General features: G+C 39.0%; 2 protein-coding genes across 2 annotated transcripts; both read right to left on the bottom strand.

The window, feature by feature from the left end:
- Positions 1–176: 176 nt before the first annotated feature.
- LOC309695658 (cathepsin L-like peptidase) lies at positions 177–2,747 on the bottom strand. Its single transcript, XM_082516437.1, has 8 exons — positions 2,708–2,747; positions 2,295–2,399; positions 1,895–2,037; positions 1,547–1,744; positions 1,272–1,463; positions 735–900; positions 515–620; positions 177–308 (listed from the first exon to the last, which is right to left on the bottom strand). The coding sequence occupies exons 2-8, from the start codon at positions 2,392–2,394 to the stop codon at positions 209–211; spliced, it is 1,005 nt and encodes a 334-aa protein (XP_082372563.1). The 5' UTR covers positions 2,395–2,399; positions 2,708–2,747; the 3' UTR covers positions 177–208.
- Positions 2,748–9,251: 6,504 nt separating this feature from the next.
- Positions 9,252–18,831, bottom strand: LOC309696234 (uncharacterized protein). The gene is made up of 16 exons (XM_082517386.1): positions 18,684–18,831; positions 18,342–18,446; positions 18,009–18,151; positions 17,664–17,861; positions 17,376–17,567; positions 15,006–15,171; positions 14,786–14,891; positions 14,513–14,610; positions 11,735–11,869; positions 11,355–11,459; positions 10,962–11,104; positions 10,645–10,842; positions 10,360–10,551; positions 9,925–10,087; positions 9,727–9,832; positions 9,252–9,535 (listed from the first exon to the last, which is right to left on the bottom strand). Exons 2-16 carry the CDS (start codon positions 18,439–18,441, stop codon positions 9,436–9,438), a joined length of 2,145 nt encoding a protein of 714 aa, XP_082373512.1. The 5' UTR covers positions 18,442–18,446; positions 18,684–18,831; the 3' UTR covers positions 9,252–9,435.
- Positions 18,832–20,727: the final 1,896 nt, after the last annotated feature.

Raw genomic sequence — 20,727 nt, 5'->3', positions numbered from 1 at the left:
ATTTATTTATTTATTTTTACATGTATTTGCTGTAGTTATACATTTATTCCATCAAACACCTTTGCAGGCAAAGAGAGCTTCTTAACACCACAAATAAAATTATGTTTAGTTAAAAACAACTTGCTTAAAAACACTGAAATAAATTCTGGGCAAACCAGATTTTCTGTAAAATCAGAAGGAAAAACTGAGGATGGGTTTCTTCCGATCTTCAGACCAGAGGGTAGCTTGCTTGAGAAGCAATCCCACACTGGTTGGATTTGTTCCTGCTCATCTTAATGTATCCCTTGTCTCCCCATCTGTGACCCCAGCTGTAGAAAAAAAAGAAATTACACAGTTTAACAACATTTAGCAGCTAAAAATTAATAGTGTTCACACTAACAGTCCAAAAGCATGTGGAGAAATAATGATCTGCATAAATAAGATGCCTTTACATATTTTTGTATCAGCACTCAGTGAATGTTAGAAGTAGTGAAGTGCATGAATTAAAATATGAGCATCACATGGGAGTAAATACCTGTTCTTGATCAGCCAGTAGTCATGTCCATTTTCTGTACCATAACCCACAGCCAGCACACCATGGTCCAACACTGTCTTGCTGCAGTCGGGGTCATTGTACACTCCTGCAAATACATGTCAATCAGACTGAACAAAAGAACAAATGAAGCATTTCACATTTCTTTTCCAATTTAAAAATGTTTCTCTGCACTTAACAAATATTTTTTCAATATCTGCACCTGATTGGTAGAATTGGAATGAATGACGAGAAGCATCAATGCCAACAGATATCGGTCCGATAGTGGCCACAGCTTTCTTCAGGGTTTCTTCATTACTGGGTTTGACATGAACATAGCCAGTGCATTTGGCACCAATACCATCAGGCTTGTAATGGCATCGTTGACCCTAATACAGAGAACATATGCTATTATAAGTTTTTACTGTTGTGACACATTTATATAGCAAACAGACAGTTTGCCTAAATACTGTGATGTTAAAAATAGATTTTGAAAGAAGTTAATAAAGTAGCTCATGCTGTGAGTTTTACAGGGCTTGGAGCTACCATATGTTTTGGCAGTACTGTACAGCCTTTCATGCATGGCCATTATTAACACCACTGTCTGAATGAGCTGATTTGCATTTATAATTCTGATATTTATGATGTGATGATATTCAGGTGATAAAGACCTGACTGCATATATTCAAGGTTCGTGATTTAAATCACAGAAGAAACAGGTGCGTGTGTGTGTGTGTTTGATATATTGCTATTTATTTACCTTAGCCTTATAGGGGTAGGATGTCTCAGTGTCAATTCCTCCATTGGCTTGGATGTACTGAAGGGCCCGCTTCACTGATCCTCCTTTGCAGCCATTGTTGCCAAAGCTGTGAGAGCAGTCCATTAACTGCTGCTCACTCAGAGACACCAGCTTTCCTGTCTTCCTGAAGTGCTGACCCTCCAGTACACCAGTCTGCAGTAAGGATGATTCAGCTTCAAACCAGGCAACAGTTTCTGTTTCCCAAAGAACACAAAATCAAAATTTTATGTACTCACTGTACTGAAGGCCCAGCAGGAGCCACACTGCTTCTGATCCTTGACTTCAGTGACATATCCCTTATCCCTCCAGTCAACAGTGTCGGGCAGATCAGTACCTTCAGGCAGGCCAAGAAAGGTAGAGCCACGCTGAGGCAGAGAAGCATTGAAGGTGTGAAGGCAACCCTGGGAAACCAGCTGTTTGTACTCTTCATGGTCCTGGTAAAAAGCAGCAAAGTTCATGGTTTTTATGCAAAAATATGGGGGTTTTTTTTGCATCCTCACATACTGATTATATTGAAAAATATTGATGACAACTTAAATGGTTAATTGATCAAATCTAAATGATATGTCTTTTTCTGCACATACCATATCGGCAAAGTGTGTCATCCCAAGACGGTAGGATTTCAAACCCTGGTCTGCCAAGATGTTGTGCATTAGCACAAATTTGCGGTTGTTGAGCCAGACCTGCTTCCTTTGAGCCTCATCTAACTCAGAGTCATATGACTTTTCTACCAATTGGAAAAGGAAATCATGGGGGGGGGGGGGGGGGAAACAAAAGAAAGTTAATCATTTTGTATTTTAAACCCGCTAACATATTTCCTTTATTTCCAGTTTTATAATCTTTAGCACAAGTAAAAACACAGGTGAGCTCATCTTTCTTTCTAAATTTGAGGTTTGTACAGTATCTTAAAAAACATAAAACTTGATCAGAAGCTTCTGACAAAAAGAAAAAATGAAAGAGGAGAGAAAGAGTCTGCTGTCTCACCAAATTTCAGTTTCCAAGCGTGAAACTCCAGATCTTCCAGAGAGATGCTGGCACAGCTGGATACAGCCAGAACAGCAGAAACAACAAGCAGCAACTTCATCTTGACTGAACACAAACAGAAAAGAAAGAAATCCTTTGTGACTTACAGGAAACTTATGTTTCTGATGAAAACTGATTTTTTTTTTTATTCTTTCTTGGTAATACATGTTTTAAAATGCTTTCGTCATAATATTACATGCCACTTTCATTTGACAATATCCACTTTGTCCCATTTTATTTGGGAGTTTCTATGTTACCTTCTCCAGAAATGTTTTTCTGAAATTAATATTTTTTTTCATCATAATAACTGAAAAGTGTATTTACACTTTTACAACTAAACTACATGTTTAGTTATCTGTGTTGTAGTTACTTACCTGTCTCAGTGTCCGTATCTGTTGTGCAGAGTGTACTATAATCACCTGTGGTTGATATAGGTCTGCGTCAGAGAGGAGTTCTTATATAGTGGGCTACTAGCATGACTGCAGTATTCCAGGTCAGCACAGGTATTTGTAAAGAAAGTGAAACAACATGAAGCGGTGGAACAGAAAAAGGTGGAGCTGTACATTAACAGTCTGTTACAGTCTCAGTCTACATTAACTCGGGCATCCAGGACACTGTAGTTTAAAATGAAGGCAACAACTTTTTGGCTAACAAAACCAAACAAAAGAACCAAACATAAAGCAAAAAGAAATGCAATTGCCTTCATTTCAAGAGTTTACAGAAGATCACATGACATCACTCACTTAAGGAAACATTTTATTTATGCTCACTCAGCAATAACAAGGAGCGCAACAGTCATGAATGATCTCTTCTGTAATTTGTTACAGATATTGACAAGTTTCAAAAGAGGTTGTCAAAGAATTTTTGGCTTTTCCACCTCTCACCATTGTTGAATGGAAGTTAGATGATAAGGTGGAGGAGCCTTCATGACAGTCAGCATTCATTATTCTTCTTTGCTCTCAAGTAGTTTTTGCAAATCTCAGTCCCAGACTCTAAAGTATTAATTCGTATTTGAGAGAAAGATCAACTGAGTTTATTTGACATTTACAAGCCAGAAGCCATAGAAACAATTATTATCTGAGACCCCGTGTCAAGAACAATTTGTTTTGAATTATTTAGCCAGCTGGAAGTATTTTATGTCAGACAAAATATAAATTACATGTGACATATTGCCACAGGTCTCATGTTATCTATAAAAGCTCAGCTTGTCTTTAAACCATATTCTCAGCCAACTTGATGTGTCTGAAAAACTACGAGTAAAATAAAGCAAGTTATTCATAACATTACAACACCTTTCACATATTTTGAGGAGATTACAATTTATTGTCAAACACAACGGGATGGGAAGTTAATCTAGTTCATTAAACACAATTAATCTGAAACCTCGAATACTTCTATGACCTCCTTAATCCCACTGGCACGTCTTCCGTGGAGGAAGCAGAGTCAGGGGACGAGGGAGACGACTCATCTATCTCTGGGGGTGAGGTCACTGAGGTAGTTAAACAATTCCTTGTTGGCAGAGCCCCTGGGGTGGATGAGGTTTGGCCTGAGTTCCTGACCGCTCTGGATGTTGTAGGGCTGTCTTGATTGACACGCTTCAACAATGCTGCGTGGAGATTAGGGGCAGTACCTCTGCCCCTGGTGGTTCCCATCTTTAAGAAAAGGGACCGGAGGGTGTGTTCCAACTATAGGGGGATCACGCTCCTCAGCCTCCCTGGGAAAGTCTATGCCAGTGTGCTGAAAATGAGAATCTGTCTGTTAGCAAAACAATACAGTTTTCATCCTGGTCATGGAACACCAGACCAGTTCTTTATCCTCTCGAGGATACTTGAGGGTGCATGGGAGTTTGCCCAACCAGTCTACATGTGCTTTGTGGACTTGGAGAAGGCATTCGACCATGTTTCTCAGAGTGTCCTGTGGGAGGTGCTTCAGGAGTATGGGCCATTCGATCCTTATAAAACCGTTGCAGGAGCTTGGTCTGCATAGCCAGCAATAAGTCAGACTTGTTTCCAATAGGTGCCCTTTGTCACCGATCCTGTTTGTAATTTTTATGGATATAATTTCTATGCGTAGCCAAGTGGCGGAAGGCTTTCACATGGGTGGTCTCCAAATCTCATCTCTGCTTTTTGCAGATGATGTGGATCTGTTGGGTTCAACAGGTATTTTGGGGTCTTGTTCATGAGTGACAGGAGAAGGGAGCGGGAGATTGACAGACATATTGGTGCTGTGGCTGCAGTGATGCGGACGCTGTACCAGTCTGTTGTGGTGAAGAGACAGCCGAGTGTAAAAGCAAACTTTTTTTACCAGTCGAATTACGTCCCTTACCTCACCTATGGTCACAAGCTGTGGGTAGTGACCGAAAGAATGAAATCATGGATACAAGCGGCAGAAATGGGCTTCCTCCGAAGGGTGGCTGGCTACTCCCTTAGAGATAGTGGAGTTTGGTGAAATCTCCCAACATTAACCTTCCCATGGAGGCTGAGGAGAGTGATGGAAAGATAGATGTAGCACATCCTCAGGCACCACTGCTTCCCACTTAGAAGCATACCAAGCCAACTCTACAACATCCTGAGTCTTTAGCAATTCTTTCCCCTACTCATTCGCTTAACAATTTTCCAGAGTCACTTTGAGACTATCGCTCGAGTCACGTTCCACTTGGCAGCTGCCTCCATTCAGACTCAGTTTATCCATTCTCCCTCAGAATGCTGTTGAAGATTTGCTGGGGGTGGGAGTTGAAGATCTATCAGACCAGGGCTTCTTCCAGACACTCCCAGGGCACCCAAAAGGTCCAGCATCCTCCCACGCCATCTGATCCAGCTCATAACCAAGTAACGATTAGTTGGCAGCACACCACCTCTCTTCTCCTGAGTGTCCAGAACATAAGGCGTATCTGATAATACAATTACAAAGCTGATCAACCTGTGGTTGTCTTGGTGTCACTTGTGGGCATCTGAATGTGGTGTTTGTTATGGAAAACTGTCATAGGCACTGAAATCTAATAAACAGACTGCTATTCGGGTTTACATCAGGTAGGCTGATCCATAACCATAGAAGGGCCTACCTTTAATGGCTTGTTTTAATTAAGTAGGAGTGTCATTATGGTATTTTATAATGCTATTTCCTCAGGCAGAATAACATTTCTCAAAATGCATAACTAACCTCACCTGGTCCAACAATAACAGATAGAGTTACTTAGTGAGAGTTGTTAAGCTTTGAACTGAAAGTGGAATAACTCTTAGTTGACAATAATATGAGCTTCTGTCACATAATTTAGGGAGAGTGTTGCTGCTGTTTCGCTCTCTCCGGCTTTTTTTCTGAATGATGCAAACAAAAAAAACTTTCATTTCACAGTTGCCAGGGCCCCTCTGAGGTGGTGACTTCCACTTCCCCCACTACAACCACTGATAACAAATGTGAGAAACAGCTTCTTCTCTGAAACTGTCAGACTTAAACTCTGCCAAACTTTTCCTCGAACAAATACAGACATACCAGGGACTCACTATGTGCAATAACAATTTCCTGGTAACAAACCCTTGTTGTGTGCAATAAAGATCTATATCAGTACACAGGTTTTTGCACACCAACAACCATTGCACTTCAAATTGTTCATGTGTTATTTATATCTTTTTTCCTTATCTCGCTACAGTTAGGTGGGGATATGTGTCTTCTCTTGTGTTGCGTTTTGTTTTGATTTTTACATTTTTATTTTATTTTATTTATGATTTTGTTCTCAATATGTTGATAATATATAATATATATTATAATAATTATAATCTAGTATAATATATAATAATAATTTTACCTATAAAGTAAATTAAGGAATTACAAGAAAGCTTTCCATTTCCATTTTATGAAATGTCACTTATCAGTTATAAGATTAGATTATTTAAAAAAAAAAAACTCATCAAATCTCCATCACATTTCTTTTTGCGCTTTGAAAAATAAAGCAACACGTTTGATGAACAACCTCTAGCGCCCTCTTGTGACGCGCCCTTGTATTGCCATTAAGATTGCACTATAAACTGCAGAATGTGACCATTTTGTTATTTGTTTCTAAGGCTATTTCACCACAGTGGCAAGTTCGCATTATTCAGCTATAACTGAGCCAAGCCAAATCTTCATGCTGCTTACAACTGCATGTGTCTTCTCTCTTTTCCATTTTTTTCTGGGATAATTCAGTGTTCTCTCTCTGACTTTGATGCATTTTCTCTCCCTGACTTATTCTCTGGCGAATATTTGAATTTAATCACTTTTAAACATGTAGATAAATCTCTTTACCTTCAGAGTTTTATATGACATTTCAAGTGGAAGCAGGATTGTTCAACAGGAGAAGTCCATCTGCTTTACGACAAACTATTCCACTGTGTAAAACTGAATTGTGTGTGCAGCTGAACTACATGGTGTGCAGACCACAAACTGCAGTTTGTGCTTTTTTGCTTTTTGTTTTTGTTTTTGGGTTGTTGTTTTTTTTTTCTTTGGGGGGGGGGTTCCATGACAGCCCTACTAACCAACACTGACCTGTCCAGGATTTTCATCAAAATTTTGAAAAACACAAAATTGTTCCACTTCACTTTATTTAAAAGGCTTTTTACAATTTGAAAAACATAAATTCTGCAACCAGTCATAAGATTATTGGGTATAAAAAGAGCATTTTAGAAAGACAGAGTTTCTCAGAGGTAACAATAGACAAAATCTGTAAATGGTCTGGCACCTGTTTATTTGTCTGACTTGTTGAAACCCCACGTCCCCACTCGTTCCCTTCAGTCAGCTGAGCAGTTGCTGCTTTCGGTCCCAAAGTCACGGCTGAAACTTAGAGGAGACCGAGCGTTCTCTGTTGCCGCGCCGATGCTTTGGAATAACCTTCCTCTCCATATTAGACAGGCTACATCAGTGCCAGTTTTTAAGTCTTTATTAAAAACCTATTTTTATTCCCTGGCTTTTAACTCTGTAGGTAACTGATATTTTTTATTGTTTTTTAATTTTATTGCTATGTCTGGTTTTATTACTATGTGCATATTAGTATTGTACAGCACTTTGGTCTACCAGGTGTGTTTTTAAAGTGCTATATAAATAAATAAATGATGATGATGATGAAAGGTTGATCAATATGCAAAAATGTACAATTTGTGGAAAATTACAGAAAATTGTAAAGACTCATCATCAAAAGATCTGGAATCTGGAGAAATATTTTAGAAGTGTTTTAGAATCTGATCAAGTAAAATAAAATCTGAGATGTCAACTCCTGATTTATTCTTTCAGATTACAGAAAATAAAACTAAATTGAATTGAATCAACTTTTAAATTTGTCAGGGTGACCCAGTGTTTTGAGTTTTGTACTCTTATCCTACAACGCTGCTGCAGGATTGCTCTCCCCCCGCTTCAGGACACCTACACCAGGAGATGCCGGACTAGAGCAGCGCAGATACTGAAGGACCCGTCCCATCCTGGCAACAAACTGTTCCAGCTTCTGCAATCTGGTAGAAGGTTCCGCATCTTCCGGGCAAGGACAGAGAGACTCAAGAGGAGCTTCTATCCCCAAGCCATCCGGGCCCTAAACACACACACCCGCCCTCTCACATCATCTATAATTGACTGAGACAGGACTCTCTTCCAGACACTAAACCAAGGAACAATGTACATTCCAAATTCCTTTAATTTTAAATATGTTTATATTGTCTATCCTGTAAAATAGTCAGATGTCTATTCATATTAATGTACAGAATTCACCTGCTTGCTGCTACTACTGCACATCCACCCAATGTATATACTATATATATATATATAATGTTCTTCCTCTACCCCCCCCCCAGAATTCACCTGCTTGCTGCTACTACTGCACATCCACCCAATGTATATACTATATATATATATATATAATGTTCTTCCTCTACCCACCCCCCCAGAATTCACCTGCTTGCTGCTACTACTGCACATCCACCCAATGTATATACTATATACATATATATAGTGCTCTTCCTCTACCCCCCCCCCCAATTTTTGCACATGTCGAGGAGCGTGTCAGACTACATTGACAAATAAAGAACCTTGAACCTTGAACCTTATTGAGCTTCGATGTCATCATGGTTGACTGCTAGTGTTTTGGTTTCTGTTCTCTACTTCTCGCTTTCTAGTTCCTTTTTGTCTTGTGATTGCTAGTTCTTAGGTTTTGGTTCCTGTGCCCGTCATGTTTAGTGTAGGTTAGCAGTTTCTTACTCTTGTCCCTGTGCTCTGTGTTCCCTCTGTTCACTGTGTAGTCCTTGCTGCTGTGCCTGTCATGTGCTTCCTGTTTTATTTTGATAGTGTAACTGTGTTTTAACCTGTTCCCCTCCCTCTCATTGTCCTGCTTGCATTTTATGCCCTGTGTTTGTCTCTGTCTCTGGTCGCGTTGTGCCCTCACTGTGCTGAGTTTTCTCCCTTCGTGTTCCTGTCTTATTTCTAGTGCATAGTTCCTGGTTGTCCTGGTTCATGTTTCTTAGTTTTTAGTTTGAGTTCACTTTAGTCCTAGTTTTTATGTTTGAGGTTTTGGTTTGTTTTTTTGTGAGTTTATTTTATGTAAAGTTTTCCCGGTAATAAACCTGTTGCTTTAAATTATTCCATCTCCTAGTCCTGGGTTTGGGTCCTACAACCTGGCGGCCACACCACACAGCATGACAAAATTTGTGTTCCACTCCAGATACAAATCACAACTGTTTCAGAATATTATTATTCACTTGAAAGACCCATTGCTAGCTGATTTTTTTTTTCTGGAACCCGTTTTCTGATTTGGTAATTATTTTAAAAAATGTAAAAAAAAAATACAATCTATCAATCTGTGCTGACAGTCTATAGTCTGAAAGTGTCCAAAATGTCTCCAGAAAGCTAAAAATTTACCCACAGGTGCTGAACATTTCTGCCTGGATGATAGATTGATCAACAGACCACAGTCTCACAGTTGATTTATTTTTGCATGTATTTACAGTATTTATACATTTATTAGCACAATTGCAGGAAAAGAGAGCTTCTTAACACCACAAATAAAATTTACATAACCCAGTTAAAAACACTGAAATAAATTTCTGTCAAATCAGAAGGAAAAACTGAGGATGGGTTTCTTCCCACCTCTTCAGACCAGAGGATAGCTTGCTTTAGAAGCAATCCCACACTGGTTGGATTTGTTCCTGCTCATCTTTATGTATCCTTTCTCCCCCCATCCAAGGCCGAAGCTACAGGAAAGAACAAATGAGCAACATTTAGCAACAAAAAATGAATAGCGTCCACACTAGACATAAGGACCTGCTTAAACAATATGCATTTTACATGTGTGTGTGTGTGTGTGTGTGTGTGTATCAGCACTCACTCTTAGAAAGAGTGAACTGCATGAATTCAAATATGAGCATCACATGTGGGTATTTACCTGTTCTTGACCAGCCAGTAGTCATGTCCATTTTCTGTACCATAACCCACAGCCAGCATAGCATGGCTGTACCATGAGGTTATACATGAAGGCTCATCATACACTCCTAGAAATATATGTCAGTTAGACAAATGAAGCACTTCACATTTGATCGTATTCGATTTAAAGGTTTCATGACATTTTTTTCAGTGTGTGCACCTGATTGGTAGAACTGAAACGACTCATGAGAAGCATCCACGGCAATAGATATCGGTCCAATGGTGGCCACAGCCTCCTTCAGAGCATCTTCATTCGGACTTACATCAACATAGCCGGTACACGTGGCACCAACAGTTTCAGGGTTGTAATGGCAATTTCCTTCCTAATACAGAAAAAAAGATGCTATAATTTATTGTGTTAGTCATAATTATATTCACAAAAAGAGCATTTAGAAAACACCGTGATCTTAAAGATGTGTTTTGAAAGAAGTCAGTAAAGTAGCTAATGCTGTGGGCTTCATGTGTTTTGGAAGTACACAACTTCATACACTTTCATGATTAATAACACTGTCTGAATGAGCTGATTTACACTTCTACTTCTTATATTATTATTATGATTGTCAGGTAATGGTAATTATTTTTTCATAATGCTTACCTCAGCCTCATAAGGGTAGGACTCCTCAGTGTCAATTCCTCCAGTTGCTTGGATGTACTTGAAGGCATAGTCCATCCAGCCTCCATTGCAGCCATGGTTGCCAAAGCTCTGAGAGCAGTCGACCAACTGCTGCTTACTCAGAGACACCAGCTTTCCTGTCTTCCTGAAGTTCTGACCCTCCAGTGCACCAATCTGCAATAAGGATGAGTCTATTTGAACCCAGACAATAGTTGAACAAACTTCCTATTTTACAGGATTAAAGAACACTGGGGCTTATGTACTCACTGCACTGAAGGCCCAGCAGGAGCCACACTGCATCTGATTCTGGACATCAGTGACATATCCCTTATCCCTCCAGTCAACAGTGTCAGGTAGATCAGTACCTTCAGGTAGCCGAAGGAAGGTAGAGCCGCGGTGATGCAGAGAAGTATTGAAGGAGCCAAAGCAGCCCCGGGAAACCAGTCGTCTGTACTCTTCATTTTCCTGGTCAAGAGGGACCAAATTTATCAGTTTTTAGTTCAAAAGTTTGTTTTTTGTTTCTGTTTTTTTAACCTTACAATTACAACTAAAAGTATTCATGACACATGTTTTTCTGCATATACCATGTCAGCAAAGTGGGTCATCCCAAGTCGGTAGGACTTCAAACCCTGGTCTGCCAAAATGTTGTGCACTAGAACATGTTTGCGGTTGTTGAGCCAGATTTGTTTCCGGTGAGCCTCCTCTGACTCAGAGTCATATGACTTTTCTGCATAGTGGAAAAGGAAATTATGAGAAACAGAATAATAGAAAATCCATTAATGAATTTTAGGGAAAATGCGTATTTCCCTTTGTTTCCACAGTTTTCCAAGTTTGAGGCTTGTACAGTATCTTAATGTCAGCAGAACACAATTAAAAAACAAAAGGTTTACATCAAAGAGGAGAGGCTTGTACAGTATTTAAAAAGCACAGAAAGGGATCAACAGCAATAAAAAGACTAAAAGAGTCTGCTGTCTCACCAAACTTGAGTTTCCAGGCATGAAACTCCAGATCTTCCAGAGAGATGCTGGCACAGCTGGATACAGCCAGAACAGCAGCAACAACAAGCAGCAACTTCATCTTGACTGAACACAAGCAGAAAAAGACAGAAATCCTTTGTGACTTACAGGAAACCACACATGCAGTTTCGATTTTGTTTTAATGACAGCTTTAAAACGCACTCTTTCGTAATGTTGTATGTCACTTTCATAGCGTCACATTTTTCTTCGACTATTTGTTTCACATTTCCCACGAGTTCTTTCCCAAATTAATGATTCTCTGCTTTTTTTCATTAACACATTGCTGAAAAGTGTATTCATAATTGTCTACATGTCTAGTTAACTCTACTGTAGCTACTTACCTGCACCGCCTGACTCAGTCTGACTGATAACCACCTGTGGCTGATAAACGACTGTGCCAGAGGGAGCTTGTTTATTTAGCCGACTATAATATGACTGCAGTACTCCAGTCAGGTCAGGACAGCACGGAAAGAAAAAGTGTCAAGCACTGAAGTACAAAAGGGTGGAGCTAAACATTGAGAGTGAAAATAATTTTCCAAAGAGGAAGTCACAGAGTGTTTGGCTTTCCCCCACAGTGTTAACTGGAAGTTACACAGTCATGTGGATGAACCTTCATGACAGTCAGAATTCTTTGGGGTTTTTTCTCTCAAGTAGCTTTTGCAAATTTCTGAGGTGTGTTTGGGATCACTGAAAAAACACTCAAACTTAAATATGTCGTACTGTGTTTCCCTCTCCTGCAGGTCTACTTACAAAAACCATCCTGTTACTTGCTAAAAGCCACAGAAGCAGTCAGTATGTGTCCACATTTCAAACTTTTTGAACAACATAAAATGTTCATTTTGAATTGTTTAAGCCAACTGTATTATGTCTTGTGGTATATATAAAGACACTGAGTTCTTATACATAATAGGTATAAAAACTCAGCTTGTCTTTGAGAAATATTTTTAATTGATTTGTCTGAAAAACTACAAATAAAATAAAGCAACTCAAACAAGCAAGTGGACAGATACTGAATCTACTACATGAAGCACAGTTGTAAATCAAGTTGTTTAATTAACAAGTCGCAACCTGACTTTGACCTTAGATTTGTTTTTGTGAGCAGAAATTCCTTCCTCAGGTGTATGACTCGTGATTATTTCCCATCATCACAAACCGGTTCAGGCAGTCTGACATCAGTCCCAGAGGTTACTTCTGCTGATTTCTTTCTGTTAGGCAACTGTTGGTATACAGCAACACTAGCTGAATGATTTGATTTTCATCTCCAACTGCTATTAGGCAAGATAACAATAGTCATTTGTTATGAAGACCTGTAGAGTCAAAGATTATGATCTGGGATTTTTCTGCACATATCAAATGACCTACGTCATCTGGCGACATAACTCTTTGTCAATGACTTGTCAAATATCAAATGTTTCTTAAACTCATTGAATTAAAGGTAAAAGTCTGCACTTCAGTCGCATTTTGAGTGTTTGATTTAAAATGATATGGATGGACAAAACCAGATGAATTGTGCGTCTGTCCAACAAATTACGTGTATGTGACATTACTCTGACATAGAGTTTGCTTCATCTGTGTAGAGAATCTGTTCTTAGTCTTCTTCTTTCTCAGGTTTCTGATGCCTGAGGTGTTTACTAAGCACACAGTCAGTGTACATCTCATGGATCTTTGTTGTTTCATCCTGGACAGTGTATCTGACACTCACCAATCCTCAGCCACCTTTCTTCTGTTTAGGAGCTTCCTTGTCCTCACATCTGTGGCTTCTATCTCCTCCTTTGGCCAGGTGATTACTGTAGAGGGTATCTGACAACTGGCAGGGCGTAGGTTTTGATCACCCAGATCTTGTTCTACCCATTCAGTTGACTGACTAATAATAGCAACTTCTTTGTGGTTCCCGTTCCCGTTCCAGGTATTTCTAGCTATTCTCAGTGTCTGGATTTTTGCCTTCTGGCAGTGGATCTCGTCAATTCTGATTACTTTCCATCTCTCTACAACCTCACATTAACCCCTAACTGTACAAATTTTCTTGTTTATGTGTGCAAAATTAGCCTCTGTAATGTAGGCAACAGATAGAGCTGTTTTTTGTTTTTAATTCCCCCTCTTTTTCTGTGTTTGTATTCTACATAATTGATATAACCTGAGTACATTCATTAGAATCAAAATATGGAATGAAATAACATTTATATTTCCTTGCACTAATATCATTTTACTGCATCAATTGAACCAACTGCAGCAGCACAATTCTCTTTTATTACATAAAAAAATACTCAAAAGATATACTTTTTGCTTTCTTATTTTGAATAAGTTTCAGAACCTGTAAAGAAGTTAAATCAGTACTTCAGCTTTTACCAGTATTTTTTAACAGAAGTATCCGTACTTCTGCCTAATGGTGAAAACAGCATTGGCAGTTGTGGTGGGGCATGGTCCGTGACATGGCTGCGGGGGAGGCTGACATACCTGAGGTCAATCAGCTCATCACGCCTCCCCTATATTAAACATGTCGGGACCTGAGGTTGTTGTTGTGTGTAGGACGCAGCTGAAAAGCTGTGAAAAAGACATGAGTTGAAGAAACGACAACTGAATAAAGAAGCGTGCTGGAAAGTGCAAGTATGTGGTCGGGTCCGTCATTCCTCTCACAATAGTCTATCTAACTAAAAACCATGATTGCAAATCCTATCAGGATTGATCTCTGACTTGTGCTAACTTTTGTTACAAAAAGGAATGGATGAAGGTGCATTACTCAGCCTTTTTGCAAGCTACTGCTTTATTACAGGGCACAAATACAAAATAAAACAAATACATTATATTTCTCATGGTGGCTGTACAGGAAAAGCCAGGGACGGATCACCAGTCAACTTTTTCTTTGGGGAACACAGAAGTATAAAAAAAAAATAGAAATCCCACTGGTGCTGAGCATAGTGGACTGATCAACAGACCAAAGTTTAAATGCTAAAAAATACTTCTTGGTTATTAAGCCATACACCAACACAGTGAAATAAACACAATTACTTTTATTAAATGTCAATGTGAAACAATTTGTTTATTTATTTATTTATATTTCATGTATTTGCAGTCTTTATGATGTCATTTCATTAAACTCTAATGTTTCTTCCCACCTCTTCAGACCAGAGGGTAGCTTGCTGCACTAGCAATGCCACACTGGTTGGATTTGTTCCTGCTCATCTTAATGTATCCTTTCTCCCCCCATCCAACACCAAAGCTACAGGAAGAAAGAAATTAACAACATTTAACAGCTAAAAGTGGGCTGTGTTCACACTAGCAGTTCAATAACATGTAGAGACATGATGATCCAATTGTTAATCCATAAAAAAAGTTTTTATGTATCTGTGTATCAAATATAAATTTAAATATAACCATCGCATGTGGGTATTTACCTGTTCTTGACCAGCCAGTAGTCATGTCCATTTTCAGTACCATAACCCACAGCCAGCACACCATGGGTCAACATTGTGCTGCTGCAGTCGGGCTCATCATAAAGTCCTGCAAACACATGTCAATTAAACTGATAGATGTAAAGAACAAAACTATTCCCATTTCTTTTTCAATTTTAAGACAATTTTCTTGGTACTTTCAATTATGTTTCAATGACTGCACCTGATTCATAGAGCAGAAAAGACGGACGAGAAGCATCAATGGCCACTGATATTGGTCCGATGGTAGCCACAGCTTCTTTCAGGGTTTCTTCATTAGCTGGTTGCACATCAACATAGCCAGTGCATGTAGCACCTGTAGATTTAGGGTTGTAACGGCAATCTCCATCCTAATACAGAGGAAATATGTTATAATTTCTCGCGTTGATCGCAACACAGCATATAAAAAATGTGATGTTGATCAGAGTCTAACAGCCAAATAACTGAATTCTGTATATCAATAAATGATGTTCAGTTCCGTCTAATAATCTCTCCTTATTGAAATAATAATAATAACTTTATTTATTTATTCAGTTTTCAAAACACAGAGTTACAAAGGGCTTCACAGTTCAAATAAAAGGTGCACGTTGAAGACAAGTGTGCGTGTTAAAACATACAGACACATAAACAGTCACATGGTCAGTCATACCGACAGACCTTCATTCCTACATACACATATACATACTTGTATTGATTCAAACTATGGCCAAAATTGAAGGGGAATGGATTAAGGAAACACTAACCAATAGAAATGAGTTTTCAGCATTCGCTTCAAACAAATAACCAACCTAATTGATTGAGGAAGGCTGGTCCAGAATTTGGGCAGTAAAACCTCAAAAGCACAATCACCTCTCCAGAGCGAGGGAGGTTAGACAATCAGAGAGGCTGGCTGCATTGATAAGGTGCTAGAAGCTCAGCTAAATACACAGGAGCCTGTCCACGTAGAGCCTTTTATGTTAATAACAGAATTTTAAAGTGGATTCTGAATTTTACTTGAAGCCAGTGAAGGGATGCAAGGATAGGTGTAATATGTTACTGACAGCTAGTTTTAGTTGGCAGCCTTGCAGCTGTGTTCTTAACTAATTGGAGACTAGTTAAGGAGGACTGAGAAATGCATGTGAAAAGTGTTAAAGTTGTAAATTAGAGTGCATACTAAAAGTTCAAAATGATTGACTGGCAGTAAAGGTTGGAGTTTCACAATATTTTTCAGATGAAGGAAACAAAACTGGGTAACCTTTTAGATATGAGTTTTGAAATTCAAGTGATGATCAAAAGTGACACCGAGGGTTTTAGCAGATGATTTGAAATGTTTGGCAAGGGGGCTAATGTACTGACTATCGTCCTTAGTGGGCTGAGCACTAGAACCTCAGTTTCAGGACTGAGATATTAGGATATTTGAATATCCTAATTAGTTAAGGCACAGAAAAATCCATTGTGGGAGGAGGGGCTACTGAGGTTGTTGGGCTTGACAGAAAAATATGTGTCATCTGCATAGAAGTGAATGAAGATTCCTTTAAAACCATTGTTTAGCTGGCCCAGGGGTAACATATATAAAGAAGCACTGGGGCAGGTGCAGATGAGGACATGCATTGATTTATATGAATTCTGAATTATCTGTTTGATAAGTATGATGAAAACCATTTGAGAGCAGTACCAGAGATAACAACGCATTTGTGGAGGCTGCTAATAAGGGTAGCATGTTCAACAGTATCAAAAGCTGTTGAGCAGGACATTTATCTGAATGTATTAGAATATCATCAGTAATTTTCACTAAAGCTATTAAGCTATAAGATCGTGAAGGACCTCAGCCATCCCAACAACAGACTGTTCTCTCTGCTGAGGTCAGGAAAGCGATTCCGCTCCCTGAAGACCAACACAGAGAGACTGAGGAGGAGCTTCTTCCCGCAGGCGATACGGTCTCTCAATCACACCACCACACAGTACTGACCCACACATATGGTTCTTACACACACACTGGACTTTCTGGACATTGTTTTTGCACACATTGTTTTTTTGCACAACACTGGTCACTATATTCTTCATTTCCGGTTAATACTTGTACAGCTGCTGTTATTGTGTATATATTTATTTATATTTAGATTTCTTCATACATTCTTATATAGTTCTATATTGTGTATTTTGTTGTACAGTTATTTTATTTTCAACTTTAATTTATATATTTTATCTTATTCCTTCCCAGTTAAATTTACCCTTCATTCTAATTTGTGTTGTACAGTTATTTCATTTTTAACCTTAATTTATATTTTATTCCTTCTTAGTTAAATTTACCCTTTTTAATTTTTCATATTTATTTCCTATCTTATTCATAGCCTTTCCTTTTTTGTTTTCTTTAGGTCACGAGCAGTTGTCCAAGCATTTCACTACATATCGTACTGTGTATGACTGTGTACGTGACAAATAAAATTTGAATTTGAATTAGAATTTAAGCTGATGATAGTGAGATGGCAAAGTGCTGAGGCTTGTATAAATTCAAAGATCATGATTTAAAAGGAATCAGGTGTGACATGTTTTTGACATATTGCAGTCTATTTACCTCGGCCTCATAAGGGTAGGACTCCTCAGTGTCAATCCCTCCAGCTGCTTGGATGTACTGGAAAGCAGAATCCATCAGGCCTCCATTGCAGCCATAGTTGCCAAACTCTCCAGAGCAGTCGACCAACTGCTGCTTACTCAGAGACACCAGCTTTCCTGTTTTCCTGAAGTGCTGACCCTCCAGTGAGCCAGTCTGAAAAAACAAAAAGAGTGAGTTTGAAACCAGACCACAGCCGAGCAAAGTTTGCCATGTTACAAAAATAAAGAACAGAAAGTTATTTCTACTTACTGCACTGAAGGCCCAGCAGGAGCCACATTGCATTTGATTCTCGACATCGGTGACATATCCCTTATCTCTCCAGTCAACAGTGTCGGGTAGATCAGTACCTTCACGTAGTCGGAAGAAGGTAGAGCCGCGGCGAGGTAGAGAAGAATTGAAAGAGTGAAGGCAGCCCCGGGAAACCAGTCGTTTGTACTCTTCATTTTCCTGAGAAGAGGAACAGAGTTCATGGGGTTTTTATTTAAAAGTTTCTATGCATTCTTACATGCATATATGCATTACAAAAAAAAGTCTTTGTGAAATTGTAAATGGTGAGGAGTAAAATCTGAATGACACGTCTTTTTTTGCACATACCATATCAGCAAATTGGGTCATCCCAAGGCGGTAGGACTTCAAACCCTGGTCTGCCAAGATGTTGTGCACTAGCACATGTTTGCGGTTGTTGAGCCAGATCTGCTTCCTTTGAGCCTCATCTGATTCAGAGTCATATGACTTATCTACCAGTTGGAAAAGGAAATAGTGAAAACAGAACAAAAGAAAATACATTGGTAATGAATGTAAGAAATAATCTGCTACGAAATTTCCCTTTTTACACAATTTTAACATATTAGGGTGAGCTCACATTTCTTTCCAAGTCTTCCCAAGGATCAACAGAAACAAAAAGACTAAAAGAGTCTGCTGTCTCACCAAACTTGAGTTTCCAGGCGTGAAACTCCAGATCTTCCAGAGAGATGCTGGCACAGCTGGATACAGCCAGAACAGCAGCAACAACAAGCAGCAACTTCATCTTGACTGAACACAAGCAGAAAAAGACACAGATGTTTTTCAGTTTTAAAATGTTTTCTATCATAATATCTTCTGTCACTTTCATAGAATCACAGTATCTACTCTGCCCATTTTCTTTGAGTTTTGTATTTCACCTTCCAATTCTTCCTCAAATGAATGATTCTCAGGTTTTTTTCCATCAGCATGTTACTGAAAAGTGTATTTATACTCATCTATGTGTCTATCAGTGCTGTAGCTGCTTACCTGTCTCAGTGTCCGCTATAGACGAACCACTTGTGACTGATGTACGTCTGTGTCAGAGACGAGTTCCTCTATAGCTGACTACAGTTATAACTGCTGTATTCCAGTCAAGTCAGGACAGAAATGTGCAAACAAAGCAAAAGAATGTAATGCACTGAAACATAAAAAGGTGGAGCTTAGCATTAAGAGTCAACACAATTTGTTTGGCAGTGTTCCAAAGAGGAAGTGTGACTTTTTTTACCCGCCCCCACAGTTGTTCACTGGAGGTTCACTGGTTGAGTAACATTCATGAAAGTCAGCATTTAGTCTTCTTTGGTCTTCAATAGTTTTTGCAAATCTCTTAGCTGTGTTTGGAATTATGGAAAAAAACAGTCCCAGACCTAAATTTTGCTGTTTCTCTCTCCTGCTGGTCTATGTACAAACAATATTTTCACTCAGTTGCTAAAAAGCCATATAAGCAGCCAATATCTGAGTCCACATTTCAGACTTCTTTAACAACAAAAATGATTTTGAAGTATTTAAGGCAGCTGAAAGTAGTCCAGGATGAAATGTGTTAGCTTGTCATTGAGCAATATTCTCAGCCATCTTCGAGTGTCTGAAAATCAATGAATAAGATAAAGTAAAACAATGCAAGCAAATCCCCTCTCACAAATTTATAGTTAAACACAAGGGTATGTAAACAGAATCTACAACATGGAACACAATTAATCTGCAATCTTAATAATAAAGTTGTTTATTTAACAAACCAGATAAGGCCAGGTGGTTGACTGGAGCTCATAGAGAAAAATCTAAAGAACTGAAGCAGATAAATGTGTAACTATACTTTTAAGTGTCTGTGTAGATTCTCAGTTATCCAGGTGTTGGTAGTATTGATCTCTTGAAATGAATTGTCAGAATTGAGGAAGGGTGATCTGGTGGAGGAATATTGATATCAGTCAGCATTTCTTATGAGAGAAATATGTGAGGTTTTCAAATATTACAGGCAACTGTTGTTGTTTTGATGGCACTTTTATTTTTTGTGTTACATGCTGTTGAAATGTCAATTCAATGAGTAACCACACTTCAAAACCAAGCACTCCTTGAGCTGGTCCAAAGATCTGTAGTGAAGAAGCGGAGAGCTGGAGCTCGGCACTCCCTGGTGTTTCATTTTTCCTGTGAGATCTGAACTGTTTCAAAAAGTCTACGCACCTTCATGTAGCGGGTGGCTAAACCTTTTTAACATGTATGTATCGCACCACACTGTAGACTACCCTAGATGTATAGGAAAAGGCTATATGCTGGCCAAAAACATTCCCTCAGTCAGTTCTCCTTTTTGCAGAACTGCAATCATCAGTACTCAGCAGCGATGTGGCAGTGTCATGGTGTGGCTGAAAGCGAAAGGTGACAAATGCAAATACACTACCCCACTGCAAAATCTCCAGTGTTCAATTGACACTAGAAAAGTGTTTTTATGTGTCCACTCTTTTGAGTGTTAAATTAACACTGACAGTGTTATATTTTAACAGTAACTTAGTCAGTGTTAAAGATTAACAGTGACTAACGTTAGCAGTGTTGATTTTCTAACACTGAAAAATTACTAGCATTTTTATTTATTTTCCAATTGACCACTGGAGATTTTGCAGTTCACTAGCACGCAGATACTAGACGCGTCACACCACTCTGGACTCGAGCAGCAAGGTCAAGTTCACTAAATTAATAAACTTGAGTTGTTATAATGCTTATAAAACTTTAGCTCTATATCAAGGTTTATTTAACTTGTACATTCTTTTCTCTGTCCTTAACTTCATTTAATTAATGAATCTGAGATAAACTCCAGACTAAGAAAGAGTCCAGTCCGTTAGTCGAACCTCTGCTACAGGAGGAACAATACAGTTCTCGTCCTGGTCATGGAACACCGGACCAGCTCTTTATCCTCTTAAGGATACTTGCAGGTGCATGGGAGTTTGCCCAACCAAGTCTACATGTGCTTTTTGGACTCGAAGGCATTCGACCATGTCCCTCGGAGTGTCCTGTGGGAGGTGCTTCAGGAGTATGGGGTGTCTTGCCC

This window comes from Aulonocara stuartgranti (genome assembly GCF_965226115.1).
Source record: "Aulonocara stuartgranti genome assembly, chromosome: 19".
NCBI classification, from domain to species: domain Eukaryota; kingdom Metazoa; phylum Chordata; class Actinopteri; order Cichliformes; family Cichlidae; genus Aulonocara; species Aulonocara stuartgranti.
Note: the sequence above shows the minus strand (reverse complement) of the source record. Positions and strands in the feature narration are given on the sequence as shown.